Raw genomic sequence first — 14,871 nt, 5'->3', positions numbered from 1 at the left:
ATTTCAACTTAAGGTTATGAGAGCTTGGCCAGTTAGAGAACACACAATAAAAATATTTAGTCATGCAGGCAATGTAGAAAACACTTGTATATAAATTTCGGTGAGTACAAACTACATACTACTACAAATTATCTTCTGCAGTTTGTACAACAACCAGCAGATGGCACCACTCACTACCACTTACATTCATGAGTTTACACATGCAGACTATTACCTCCTAACAATTGCAGGCTGCTCGCTTGTGCTTGTAAATGAGTCCTAATTGTAATGATTTTTAAATCGCTCTTAACAGGGGAGATCCTTCGTTTGACCCACGTCGCCAGAGGTCTGGATTCTGAGGGAGTTTTACTGATTGACCTCGTAATTAACGGATTTGTGCCTCCCTCACTATCATCCTCCTCATCTCATCTGAGCCTTCAGGTGCGTCCAAACAGTCTGTGTTTAAAGACCTTTAACATATCTCACTAGAGCTCTTCAGTGAAGTTACTCTTCAATTTCCCTGACCTGATTTCTCTCTTCTCCCTCAGGACTTTGATGAGTCATACTTGCAGACAGGCCAAGGGCAGCTGTACTCGTGGTCCTCGCAGACCCACCAGAGAGGAGGAAACCCCATGGTGCTGCGCTGCAATCACACCATTATTTACGAGGGCCAGGAGGAGCGCCAGGGCCCTCTGCTGCAGCTGCTCAAGGTCTCCGGGATGAACAGCGCCTACAACATGTTTACCCTCAGTGTCGACTTCCACATCACGGCCAGCCTTCTGGTACCAGGTCTGAGGAGTGAAATACACAGATTTAAAGGCTCACCGTCACTACAGCACATAAAAACACTGCATCTGAATGTTGAAACAGCCGTTAACTGAACTTTACTGTTTGCAGATGGTTATGATGAAACATGCCCGAAAGGTTTCACTCTTGACACGGCCTCCTACTGCGCCGGTACGCTGCTTTCACTTCTTATGCCTCATTTATCTTTGAACGTTTGTCACTGCAGCAGCTTTGTTATTGTAATTAAATGTGTCCCTATTAGATGAAGATGAGTGTGCGCTGCAGTCTCCCTGCTCTCATTCGTGCAACAACATCATGGGAGGATTTACCTGTGCCTGTCCATCCGGCTTCACCATCTCCACAGAGACGAACACATGCACAGGTGAGACGACGAGCAAGTTTTCTGCTGGAGCTTTTTTAAATAATGACCTGATCTAGTTTAATAAAGAAAAAGATCAGCATCTGCCACAGCTTGAGGCCTCATACTTGTGTTTCCTTTAATGTGATGCAGATATCGATGAGTGTTCCCAGGGCTCACACATGTGCCACTACAACCAGCAGTGTGTCAACACAGTGGGAACGTACCGCTGCCAGGCCAAGTGTGGACCAGGACTCAAACCCAGCATCACAGGAACCAGCTGTGAAGGCAAGACGATCATTGTTAAACTGGTGCTTCATAAAGAGGCACTTGAACTCATCTTTTGCTGTAGTTATCAAAAACTTTATTTGTTCAGTCCTGTTCTTCCCGCAACAATCTATAAAGAAAAATCGGATTATTTTAATCACCCGGTGCCTCATGCAGCAGATGGATAAAAACACGTGTCAATTGTTTCAGATGTGGATGAGTGCAAAGAGTCGGCGCTCTCTCCCTGCCAGCATCAGTGTATCAACACTCTGAGCTCCTTCCGCTGCATCTGCCACCCTGGATACCAGCTGTCAGGACATCGCTGCATCGGTCAGTCACCTCCCACCTATCTTTAAAGGGATATTCTCATATGTTGCATGGGTTTCACATTTCTGGGTGTTTGTTGTTCACAGTGAAAAAGTTGAAACTGCATAATTCTGTGTTTTCCAGAATTCCGTTATTAAAAAGGTCGCCTCTGAAATGGGCCGTTCAGAACAGCTGCAGGTTTCTACGTAGAACCTTGCTTTGGTTGAAATCGTCATTCACCATCGTTCACCTCAGGCTGCCTTCTTGCACTAGCTTGTGGTCAAAATTTCAACTTACAATTCTGACACCTCCTGGTGATTCTGGCTCGTACATATCAGGCCGAATAACCGATCATAGAGCAGCCATGTTTTCTACAACTTTGGAGTGACAGCGCAGTGCGGCTGCTCTCCTACATGGGATCGCACACGTGGCTATGCGGTCACTCCAGATACTGTCAGCCAATCGTGGCTAAGGTCTAAACTTTGAATGGCAAAACGGCTTGTTCGTTTCAGGAGGAGGGAGAGGCTCTGAAATAATTGAATATAAATATTTATACAATTTTAAAAACGCAACAAACTTAACCAACGTGATTCAAAAACACATTAGAATGACAGAAAATTGATTGCATAGCTTAAATATGTCTCCTTCAAGAGCTTTGAAAAGTCATGAAAAATTATGTAACTTATATATGACGCCATGCTGGATTTAGACCAAGCTCCGTTGTGATGTTTCCACTTTTCAGACATCAACGAGTGCATGAGAAACGTGTGCCCGGCTCACAAGGAGTGTCGTAACACAGAGGGAGGATACCAGTGTCTCGACAGCTGCCCAGCTGGCATGACTAAAGCAGAGGGTGGAGCCTGTGTGGGTAAGTTTATGTTTTATTTACTTTATTTAGAAGACTCTTAATGTGGCATATGACCAAACACAAAACACTACTGATTTCAGTCAGACACAGGATTGAGTCATTCATGCATCATGGATTTTATTCCAACCTCAAAGACAACACCTGTGATCTCACTGTTTGTCCTTGCATGTTGAGCTGGTGACAATTGGTCAAACCGCTTTGTCTTGATTGCATTACTATGATCAGTGGAAACCCACAGGACTGTTGGCAGCTCCTACAGACCTCTTCGGTGCATTTTGTGTTACATAACACGAGATCAGATTTCACGGGATTGTGTTGGGGCACAAAACAGCAGGAGGTGCTGCATGTCCTTTAAAAAGGAAGCTGAAGCTTCCACTCGCCTACTAATTGGTACTCCTAGGAAACAAGGACCCTCTTTATACCAGGATGCAACAAAGTCTATGATAGTGTGAAGCCTTGTAGTCCTTATATGTTTTAGATAATATTTTAAACTCTATAGTCTCTATTGTTTGGTCATGATTGGCTGATTTATTGTTGTTAACTGCATTTTTCAGATATTGACGAGTGCCAGGATGGGAGCCACATGTGTCGCTACACTCAGGTCTGTCACAACACAATCGGAGGTTACGGATGTGTGTGTCCTCGCGGTTACCGGTCCCAGGGAGTCGGCCTGCCTTGTCTGGGTACGACATCTGCTGTGTCTCTTTAATAATTCCACTCACCAATGACACTCGCATGAGAATTTACGTGAGCCTCGTTCTACCTTTCAGACGTGGACGAGTGCGCGCAGACACCGAACCCTTGTGTCTACCAGTGTCGGAACGTTCCCGGCAGCTTTAGGTGCCTGTGCCCTCATGGCGCGGTGCTGCTCGGAGATGGGCGCTCCTGCGCCGGGATGGAGAGAGGGACGACCTTCACCAACGGCACCAGAGTCAGGGCGAGACTCAGACCGCAGCTGGTGTCGTCTCTGGGCAGGCCGATCCTCTCCCGTTCTCAGGGAGTGTCTCGCATTACCAGACAGAGCTGTCCTGCAGGGTACACCAACAGAGACGGCACGTGTGTCGGTGAGTGTGCAACAAAACAAGGACACAAATACATCCGATAACTACAGAGGCTCTTTTTCTTCCTTACCTTGTAAAAACCGGGTTCTTCACTCTAACTTGTGTTTTGGCTGATACTGAGTATCAATCTAGGTCCAGTGCTATAAAAAAATATGAGGGTTATTTCACTGCGGTACACCCATAATTAACCCTGTAGTAGCACTAATCCTACCCTGCCTGTCAAAGCGTACACATCATAGTTTTACTGGTGGGATTTTCCATCGTAATATTTTGATAGCTCTGACTGTTACACTTTCTGCCAGCGGCACACAATGACTGTTGTCTTTTATGTGATATAATATATGAAACCTGTTCTTCTATGCCGCCCCAAGACAGTAGTTGAAAGTAGCAGCCGTAATACCTGCAGGGCGACAGAAGGATTGATATCTGGGGTAGTTTATATAAGGGGGCATAGACTGGACCGACCCCGTCTTTTAGGTGGTATAGAAAGAATTGTAGATACTGGTGTTGGTATCGTAACGACAAAAACACACATCATAAAAAAAATGTCCATTCTGTTTTGACCACCTCTCGTTTCATGCCTCTACAGATGTAGACGAGTGTCTGCTCAGGAAGCCATGTCAACACATGTGCAGAAACACCATTGGCAGTTTCCAGTGTCTGTGTCCCCCGGGGTACCAGCTCTTACCGAACGGGAGGAGCTGTAAAGGTAGGAGTTTTATTGAACTGTAAAGGCATGCCTTTCTTCTTGGCTTTATCATTGCAGCTCACTCCTCTCCCCTGTCTTTACTCTAGACATCGATGAATGTGTAGAACAAGGCATCCAGTGTGGACACAATCAGATGTGCTTTAATACTCGAGGGGGATACCAGTGTCTGGACACACCCTGCCCTGCGTCCTATCAGAGCGGAAGAAGCCCGGGGTAAATGGCTTGATTTAAAAGTGTACTGAAAACAATACAAGGCGGTAGATACTGAAACCTTTCCTCTTTTCTGTTGACCTCTCAGGACCTGCTACAGGCCGTGCTCGCGGGACTGCACCACAGGAGGCACTCCTCTGCTGCTGCAGTACAAGCTGCTCACACTCCCCTCCGGCATTCCCTCCAATCACAATGTGGTACGACTGTCGGCTTTCTCAGAGTCCGGTGTCCTGCAGGAGCGCACCTCTTTCACCATACTCGAGCAGGAATCAGAGACGGGCATCATGGGCCAGGTGTTTGGCATCAGAGACGAGGTGGGTAGGGGGATCATCTTCACCCTGCGGGCTCTGGACAGACCGGGACTCGTGCGGCTCAAGGTGCAGGCCACCACCATCTCACTGCAGGGACGCATTACCTACCAGAGCATCTTCATCATCTACATCTCCATATCGACGTACCCCTACTGAGACTGTTCACCGACCGATTTACAGTAGACTCTGCATCCCAGTGGCCTTTGAATGCAAACCCCGTGCCCTGGACAAATAAGGCCCTGCAAAGAAGCTCTGACATGAGGTGGACACGGTTCCGAAGCGGATCTCATGAAGACGCCTTGTGACTGATCTGTGACTGATATGTCAGGGAGGAAAAAGACCTTTTTCTAAAGAGAAAATCTTCCAGGTTCTGTTGAATTAATATCTGAAATGGTGCAACGTGGGAGATTTGCACCTGAAACTGGATCTGAATTAATTGCCTCCATGTTGCCTTCACTGTGTCATAGTTCATATCCCCATAGAAGAAGGCCAGCAGGCTGGATGAACACCACGTGCCTTATGAGTGCATCTTTCTGATCCATATCTCAAAATTCAGATTGTAAAAAAGTATTTTCTTAACCAAGTTTTTAAAGTTCTGCTCTCGTCATTTTGTATGTTAGTTTCAAAGGTTTGCAGATTCTGGGACCTGATTTATTCTCAACGTCTGCAGCCTGCACTTAGAAATACAAGTCTTTCAACATTTGTACAATGTTTTTAACTATTATTTTAATTTATTGAACTCATTTGAAGACATCACTGTTAGTTTTGAGTTAATAAGGATCTACTTGCATTGTAACGACAATCCTTCAACGGCACATTGTAACCACAGCTTCTGTGTAGGTAGAGACAGTGTTTCATCTATCGTCTGTGTTTTTGTACTCTTTTTGTAACATTTTTTTATCATGTGAGAACGTTTAAAGGTGCTATTCTGAATGTACTCGAGTGTTTTGAGTTGTTACCGTTGGCTTCACGGTGTCGTGGTCGTGTTGGTGTTTCATGGAAAACAGACAGTTATGTAACCCTCAGCGTGCAGTTGGACTGCGCTTCCTTTCTGCAGAGTGGCTACAAAATTGCTTGTCTAAACACAACTTTTTGTGTTTAGTCATCAAACATGTGCCGTCAATATACAAATCTGAGAGCGTAGTCAAACTGAAAACCATAAAGTGACCACAATAACTGTTAAAATATTCACTCTTCTTTTGCAAATGAAAGATTTCCATGTTTCTGTAAATGAGTGTCAGATATATGTAGAAATTAAACGGCCAACACTTTGTTTCCGTCTTCTCTTGGTTAGATCCTAAACCGTGGAATAACATCTTACAGAGGTTTGCACCTGACAAACATTATTGCTGCAAACATTTATGATGTAACGAGATGAGAGCATACAAACAGCCCACTTAGGGAAAGCTTTTTGCCCACAACAATAATGCCTCATTAACTCTGAGAACAGACGACAATCTGGATTTGAGATCATTTCTACAGTGGCTCACTTCGACTCAGACTTTCAGTGAACCTAAAATAATCTTTTCTACTTTCTTAGGTTGTGTGACAGCAAAACGAGAGACCTGTTAACGATCAGGTATAATTAGGTAACATATATTTTATATAAGGAAGGAGCAGGTCAGTCTGTCCTCTGGTGTTATACTGTCAGCAGTCCATCTGATCCACTTCACATTTGGTGTCTTGCTTTGGCTCTAAGACAGTACAGTGTTGAATTTGGTGCAACCTGGTCAGGTGGCGGCCCGATAACAAACACATCTTTTCATATGTAATCCATACATTTGCATTTGGATCTTTAATGGCTGAGGACCCAAGGGAGTGCAGGGTTGTGTTTAAAGCAAAAAAAAAGTATTGCACTAGTTTACAACAAATACAACTGCAAGTGGTTGATGGTGGTCTCTGAACTGTCCCAGCACAGGGTGAAATCAGGTCTGAACATCTGTTTTATAATTTTGTTCATTTTAGCAAAGAAAGGGTGACAGAAATGAAGACTGTAGCGGTATTCCAAAATCAGTTTGCAGCGGTGGTGGAAACCCGTCTACGCAAAGATGTAAAGGTTCAGAGACATCGTAAAGGGAGCAGTTTTAAACATTCTCCACAGAAAAAGACAACTGAAGTCTGCACACGCCCAGGTACTTAGCCTGTGCAGCTCTGACTACGAAGGCAGAACGACCCCCGGATACTGACGTAGTTCATTAATACCTGATGGACAGGCATGATTCAGGAGATGCCGGTGGCGCCACGGTTATGAGTGCTTGCCCCAAATGCAGCTTTTGTGGAATCAGAGTGCTTTCGTTGGTGACTGTGATGCTCACTTATACAATAATTTTAGCCACTATGCAACTTGAAAATTTCTGTTAATATCTGTGTGAATGTGTGAGGAATCTCTTCTAAACGTTGAATCTACGTCGTCAAATAGTCGGTGGCCATAGTCATCTTTTAAACGTCTTTTAAACGGAAAAATGCTCGCTGTGGTACCCTTGACCTTGAATGACCTGTATGAAAGGAAACTAATGGTCCTCCCCACCAACACCTCGTCCCATTAGAGTCAGGAAGCCTCGCCCTCAAAGACTTGGCAGTAACTTTTGGTTTACTTCGGGCATCAAAGCCAAAAGCAGCTTTGTATCTGGGAGGGTAGAAGGTAACACAAAATCTCATAATGATGAACTTTCAGAATAATATCAAACCAAGTTAAAACTGAATTAGTTCACTTGGGAAACATCCGGTCTGCAGTAAATATAAGGTGGTTCCAGCAGGTAATACCTCCGCTGCTCAGTAGGTGGAGCAGAGTTTAGGTTGTTCTCTAAACGTTCATGCTGATGTTGTTCCCTCAGTGATGGATATTGTTGGTCTCTGAGCTCTTATCACTGTCAAATGTTCAGCTGCTCCTTATAACAACTGACTAAAGGAGAGTTATTCACTTATCAGGAGGGGAATTTCAACATTACCTCACATGTAGCTGCTGGCCGAGTGAATAACGATGCTACCTGACAAAACCATTCACCTATGATCACACTTTTTTTTTTGGAAGATTAGGTTATTTTTTACTCTAGTGTCAAATAACACTCAGGGTTGTGGAGACATGTTGCAGTTTCATCTGCAGTAACTCATTTTGTTTTGCTCTTCATGATGACTAATAAAGGTCAAGGAGAGCTGACCTGAGCTGAGGGAGTGTGTTGATGCTTCAGTGTGTGTGTGCGTGCGTGTGATGTGATCATTAGCTTAGCCTGGATGTTAGGAAATATGAGTGTTTGAGAGAAACAGTTTATATAGTGCACCATGTTTGGGTTTACTTGATGTTAGTTAGTCACAAAGCTGCTGTAAGAGGCAGCTAACCTAGTTTGGTTTTCGAAATAAAATTTGAGACAATTATATAATGAAAATTATTATAATCATTTAGTGAAATATGTATAATACAGATACGTTTAATAGGATTATGATGTATTCTCTGTGAGACATAAGTAACAAACAGGAGAGGATTTATAAACCAGGCTAACCATGTTTCTATACAAACAGCCGTTAAACTTCATTCTTTTCACTACAGTACATGTGAAGCTAATTAAAACGATCCGTGCAGCTTTTTAATACCTCTGAACCACCAGCAATAACTACAGCAGTAAAGCAGTACCATTAGGACAGATACATGAGACTAGAACAAGCAGCGGTTGCAGATATTTTAAAATAGCATTAAGAGAAAAGAAACAAGCCGTACTTTCTGAGCAAACAGCAGGACTGCACACCAATCTGGAAGCTCGACGTTCATTAAGGTTTCATAAAGCTTCATAAATTCCCTGTAACACATGTTGTATACTTAAAGGCAGACTGCGGGCTTTCTTCTCTTCTATAAAACACAGAGCATTAGTGGAAATGAATGCTTAAGGCAGAGCGATGGCTCCCTGTAACATCTCCCCTACTGCTTTACACAGCCAGGATGTCAGGAGAGATGGGGACTCACTGTGATCCACTCACTAATGAGCAAAACATTGCTGCCTATTAGCAGGTAGAAGCAATGGAGCCCAGAGCGCACCCATCACGACCAAATTAAATCTGCAAACAAAAGAATTGTGCGAGTTAAAATCTGTCAAACATCTCACTGTGGCCCAGATTCTGAGGTCCCAACATGCCACACCAGTTATTAAAGTCGAGGTGAAAAGAAAAATGTCATTTTAATCCTTTTAGATCACATCCCTGGTAATATTGTGCATCTGTTTGACAATATAGGCCAATTCTTCGTAATCTTATATCAAAATCCAATATTTTTTTCAGCCGGTAAAACTAAATTTCACGCGTGCTTACGTAAGTTAGCACCAAAAAATTTCAACCAATCAATCTGCAACATTTAGCCGCAGAGCACCAAGAACGCTCGGTCAGTTAGCTAGCTACTGCGCTGTGGAGAACGTCTGTCTACGCCCACTTCTCAACGATCAAATCAAATCCCTCTAATGATATGTCCCGCCTGCACGTCCTGTTTCACTCGGAAATACGTCACGATACGGAAGCTAGATACTCTCGAAATGCCGTTTCAGCTCGACTTTAATGCTAATCATTCATGCTAACGTGTTAGCATTAAATACTTAAAGCTGCACTATTCACTTTTATCATTTGAACAACAGGTCTAATGTTTAATTGTGAAGTAAAAGGTGTTTCTTATGGTGAAAAACCTAAAGAGAATTATCACTCATCTCTTTAGCTCTATGTAGCATGTTAGCATCTTTCAGCTAATTGTTTTGGTTTAACTGCAACTTGGTGGTTGCACTGTTTCAGTTTAGTCTCAATGCTCTCAAGGCAGTGAGCTTCAGCTCTTATAAACATACTGTGAAGTATCGTGAAATCTGGAATATAAGACACAGTCTGTTTTGGGGGTATCCTAGAGGGGAAAAGGGTTTTCTATAGCTATTTATTAATAAAAACGTGTATACAAGTTATTTCAACACTATTTCAATTCATTTTCATTCAAAACACTCTCAAATTACAGCCTACCATCTGTTCTCACCATGTCGAGTTTGCAATCCTGCTAGCTACCGGTGCTGTAACTAGCGGTAGCTGGCAGTCTACGTTAACATTGATTGTTTTGAGGGTGGCGGCTGCAATGGCGATCATGACGGTGCATGTCCGTGACGAAGCGTTAGCAAAAGTCAAGTTAGTTTTCCTCGCTGTTTTATGCACTGCTTCATATTGTAAATTGCAGACGTTGGAGCGGCTTGGACGTGGAAACAGGTTAATGTGGAGGTGAGAGGTCACCACTTAATTAACTGGATAGCGCCATCGTCTGGGTAAAATACCGTAACACAATAAAAGTGGTATATAGGACGCAGCCCACTTTATAGATGAAAAAAAAAAGAATTATTATAGTATTAAAAGTGCATCTTATACACCAAATTTTACAGTACTTGTCAGACACCAAGCAACAGAGAGACAAAGTTACGTCTAGCTAGTGAACATAGTGACTCATTTAGTTGCTTAAGATCCGGATACTTCCCTCAGGAGTTTGTGTAATTAAGAAAGAGGACAAGAATAAATATTGGACCTACTTTTGTCAGTTGGCCGGAAACCCAACAGCAAACGAATGCTAATGTAGCGCTACATCTGCCGGATGTTTAAATAGGCAACGGTTTGTTAGAATTTGACAATAACAACTTTATAAGGTGATATGTTTATGTTCCATGCGCACAGATGGCCAAAAATGAGGTAATGCTGCTTTATTAATCGTTGTTGTGCAGTGCAGGTCACTGTATTTGAAGACAAGCCGACCAATTTGTAAGGGGCAGAGTTGCACTTGAGAGGTTGGAAAAGGGGTTTTAGGCCTTCGAAGCATAATGTCAGTGTGCCTACGTTAGCTGTCAAAGAGCAGTTGCCCAAATACAAGTTACAACACTAACAAGTCCAGAACCAACTTTACACAAAATCAGTTTTTGATTTAGTTGTGTCATTGCAAAAGACTTACGCAAGCTCTTTTTCCAAACTAGAATCCAAACCAGTGATGACCATGAGTAATGCCCCGGCTTCAGACCGTCATAACTCCACTGTCTGTGTGGGGAGGTTGAGTAACACTATGATGTGGTGGATGAGGAACCATTGGTAAATGTGGAGTGGAGGATATGGAGATCGTGTCCAGACCCCATGAGCAAAGTCAAGAGTAGAGCCTGACCGATATGGAATCTTTGAGACCGATACTTAGCACCGATATCTGACATTTTTAAGAATTTCTATGTGAAAATGAGCACTACCTTTTCAACCCTATGTTACATGTGCAGCAAGTGGTGCTGAGAGTGTTGTAAACTATTTAGCCGCAGCAATGAATGCTGGGCAAACTACCTGATGACACCTACCTCCACCACCTCCTAAAACACTCCAAGCATCTTTTTTTACTGTATTATAAGTTTTCATATCAGAGTTTATTCTAAAACGCATACTGATAGGCCTGTTCTGTCCTCAATATGTGCTGTTTATATCTTGACAGGCACATAAATGCTGGCCATACAAATGAAAAAAATAACGAAAAGGGCCTTGAAACAAATTATCTTAAAAATGATAGGTTAAGATAGATGACTTTAGTTATGATAGCTAGTTAGCTACCTGTTCCTAGGCAACAGGAGCCATTTTTGGTGACGCAAGGGTAAGGGCGGGAACAGGTGGTGACGCAAACAGGAAATCCTCCGTAGACGACCAGGCTGTCTCATTTCAGTTCGACCTTAGCGTTCTACACCGGCTACGAATGACACATCCTTGGTAGACGGTGTCCTTCGAAGGATGCATTGAAACGCAGCTAATAATACGCTGCCACTCAGCAACATGCTCATTAACTTCCTGATTACTGGTCACATGACATCATGACCTGTAGCTGACTTAAACCTCAACATGAACCAGAAACACCTTAAACTCACAATATAAAACAAATACAAGACCTCTAACATGTTAACGGTCACAAGGCCCATATCGGCCTGTTGATTTCAGCCTGTTAATATCGGTCAACCAATATATCGGTCAAGCTTTGTTCAAGAGTAAAGTTTTGGATACTGTGTTTTAGTGTTTTACTTCATCATGATTGTTAAAAATGTTTGTGTAAATTAAATTAATTGTTGTTCTGAGCACTTAGATTGTCTTTACCGTATGTACCTGTATACGCCTGAGCCGTGCCTCCTCAATTTACACAGGACAAGGGCCGCCTCATGCCACAAATGCAGATGTAATCAGGCTGCACGCTGCAGTGACTGTGTATGCATTTAAAGATGTTGGCAACATGTTTAAAAACCATTAAAAAAATTTGCTGCACACACTTTATCAACAAAGCACTCGAGTGTGGAGGCAAATTAATGAACGTGAGGTATATTTTCCAGATGACATATTAAGTGTCTCGCTTCATACGGCTGCGCTGCCAATAAACGTGATAATCAACGCAGGTCTGTGGAGCGTTTCTTACCCAGAGCATTACCCCATGCCCTGCTGGGATTACTGGTGCACGGATGAAAAGGATGCAGTGGTAATATTTACTTGTCGCCATGGCAGCAGTGAAACATACATGTATAATAATCTTTAAAAAGTAGGTCGGTGAAGGAAAACGTAAGTGGAATAATGCAGACACGACACATGACGGTAATGTGGGCTGATTTGTGCATTAAAAAGCTGGATGATTATTTATAATACATGTGACTTTTAACTTCTGTGTTCCGTGTTACAGTTTTTAACATTTTGCAAAAGACTTAGATTAATAGAGACATCTGGGGCGGTACAGTCAGGGTGTGCATGACCTCATGCAGCTATACATTACAAGTACGAAATGTCGCTTGAATGAAGAACTGCCCCCTAAGCTATCATCCCTCTCGGTGGGGCAGTAAAAAACATGCACACTGTGTGGTACGCTCCTTGACATCATTCTTTCAGCCAGCTTGACAATATTTCCTGCACACGTAAGGGAACCGCTTGCCAAGAACATCAATGAGTTTTGGAGCAGTCTTTACCTTTTACAGGCCCGTATACGGCTTCATATGTCTGTCTGTAGAATGTGCAGCCAATGATATCATCACAAAGCGTTGCTGGGACCGTCATGCTCTGCAAACCACCCACAATGCTCCCTCTTTCTAGTAATTACCTTCAGAGAGCCACCAGCTTGTCGATATCTGGGATCACACTTTCATGTGTTCTAAACATGTTGGCGGGAATGAAGCCGTTGTGTGAGTGCAAGCGCCTGTTTGACTTTTAATGTGGGCCAGACGCTGACTTCATCGCCACAACGCTTACCACAGTAGTTCCATCCATCCTGCTTCCCGAACCCACCGCCCAGGCCCTGCTTCCTACCATTACTCCCCCCGCTGCAGATGTAGAGGAAAAAGACACTTGAATCAAATCCTCACATTCTGTATTCACGGGTGGAAAGAGGTAGAAGGACCACCACATTGATGAAAGACTCAACGCTACCGTTTTGGGGTCGATTCCACGGTAAAATTGAATTCACAACAGCCGCGGCATTGCAGCAGGACGACAGACGCCAGATTTTCTTGTTCCCCACACTCACATTTTTTCCAAGCAGAATGACTTTCCAGGCTTGAATAATAAAAACTATTATATAAGCATTAAGAGAAAAGGGCCAAGCAAATTAAAAGGAGACTGCCAGCGTACTGGTAGCAGCAGTTAGGAGTAAGTACTGAGCTGTATTGAATTAAGCATGCATAATTAATTAACTACTATGCAAACGGAGAGTTACATTAAGACTTAATGTTAAACAGAACTATAAACACAAGTTTAAAGCTGCTATAATCAAATTAAAAATGGCCCTGATGGCTTGCTGTATTTGAAAGAGGTTGTGCAAAGTGACAATTATATTTAAACGCTGCAGTTTCCTTCATCTCTACTGAGCATCGTAGCAACTTTCAGATCACAGTTTTCATTTTACAATCACCACTTTACCGTTTGTTTATTCTCACCAGTGTCGTCACAGTTGTATTCAGCAGCAGCTGTTTTAGCAAAAGCTCTATAAAAAGAGCTGTATGCTACCTGACAAGCTCTACGACGGCACGATATGAGGGATATCTGCGATTCGTGATGACATTGTTCAATATGACAGCGCCCCCCGCAGGTCTGGAGCTCTGCCGTTGTGTTGACTGGATTTGCAGCGTTTTTCCTTTTAAATGGGTTTTCTGGGTTTGTGTGTTTTTTGACTTTGTGTTGTTTATATTTGCAGTGCGTTTGATGTTAATGCCTTTGTTTCGGCCTTTTGCAGCAAGTTTTTTCATTTTGGACTGTTGCATGTGTTTTTGAATTTGCATCGTTTCTGAATTTGCAGCCTGTTTCTTGTAATGGAAACTGTTTGGGTCGCTGCAGCGTGATTGCCCTCATCTGGCCACTGTAGTTGTTCCTGTCCCACTCTTCTCTCCTTCAGCCTTCATGCTAGCTAACCGCACAGTGGCTACCAAATAGACACCAATTAATCCAAGGGTAGCTGACAGCTAGCATAGGCTTCATATGTTCGGGAAATTTTGTAAATGCATGGCCAATTTATCCAAGGCTCCATCTGATAGGGTGTAATTGTACCAGACAACTGTGAGACTTAAGGCGTGGCCCCGACAAAGAGATATTTAAAATCACAACAGATGTTGAAAATGTGAGAAACCCCACACATGCAACAAATAAAGTGTGTGAAGAGCAACGATACGACCAAAACAGCACAGCACACACTCACAGCTTCCATTCAGCAACAACCAGAGTCCGACTCTCACAACTGGAAATCTCACAAAATCTCTCGCAGTCAGACGTGACTTTAGAGCAAACGAACATGGCGGACATTTTACTTAAAATTCACGAGGAAAAAAGGATAAACTGGAAGAAGTTGTGGAGACGGCATGAACATGTTGTCTTGCGTCCTTCTTCAGTCAGCTTGCTCAAATGAGCTATCGTTTGGTTGCACGTGACTATCCACAGAGTGCTTGCTCGGCTGTCCTCGGGGTTCCCCCCCCCCACACACACACAACAAGATATCGGATCGTAAATATTGAATATTTACAATTTGAAATCGTAGGTTG

At 43.1% G+C, this 14,871-nt stretch overlaps 1 protein-coding gene across 1 annotated transcript in view; it reads left to right on the top strand.

The window, feature by feature from the left end:
* The window catches only part of hmcn2 (hemicentin 2), a 47,489-nt gene extending 41,377 nt beyond the window's left edge, over window positions 1-6,112 (top strand). The window contains exons 70-81 of the mRNA XM_069682695.1: window positions 293-420; window positions 528-768; window positions 877-936; window positions 1,028-1,147; window positions 1,277-1,411; window positions 1,601-1,720; window positions 2,439-2,564; window positions 3,119-3,247; window positions 3,335-3,628; window positions 4,215-4,334; window positions 4,421-4,547; window positions 4,633-6,112. Coding sequence (XP_069538796.1) covers window positions 293-420; window positions 528-768; window positions 877-936; window positions 1,028-1,147; window positions 1,277-1,411; window positions 1,601-1,720; window positions 2,439-2,564; window positions 3,119-3,247; window positions 3,335-3,628; window positions 4,215-4,334; window positions 4,421-4,547; window positions 4,633-5,011 — 1,979 coding nt within the window. The 3' untranslated portion in view covers window positions 5,012-6,112. The remainder of the gene's footprint in view (window positions 1-292; window positions 421-527; window positions 769-876; window positions 937-1,027; window positions 1,148-1,276; window positions 1,412-1,600; window positions 1,721-2,438; window positions 2,565-3,118; window positions 3,248-3,334; window positions 3,629-4,214; window positions 4,335-4,420; window positions 4,548-4,632) is intronic.
* Window positions 6,113-14,871: the final 8,759 nt, after the last annotated feature.

Source organism: Semicossyphus pulcher, unplaced genomic scaffold (genome assembly GCF_022749685.1).
Source record: "Semicossyphus pulcher isolate SPU_LCO1_2020_fin unplaced genomic scaffold, fSemPul1.0.p SCAF_6, whole genome shotgun sequence".
Taxonomy (NCBI): Eukaryota; Metazoa; Chordata; class Actinopteri; order Labriformes; family Labridae; genus Semicossyphus; species Semicossyphus pulcher.
The sequence above is the reverse complement of the archived record's forward strand: the minus strand, read 5'-3'. Positions and strand labels throughout refer to the sequence as shown.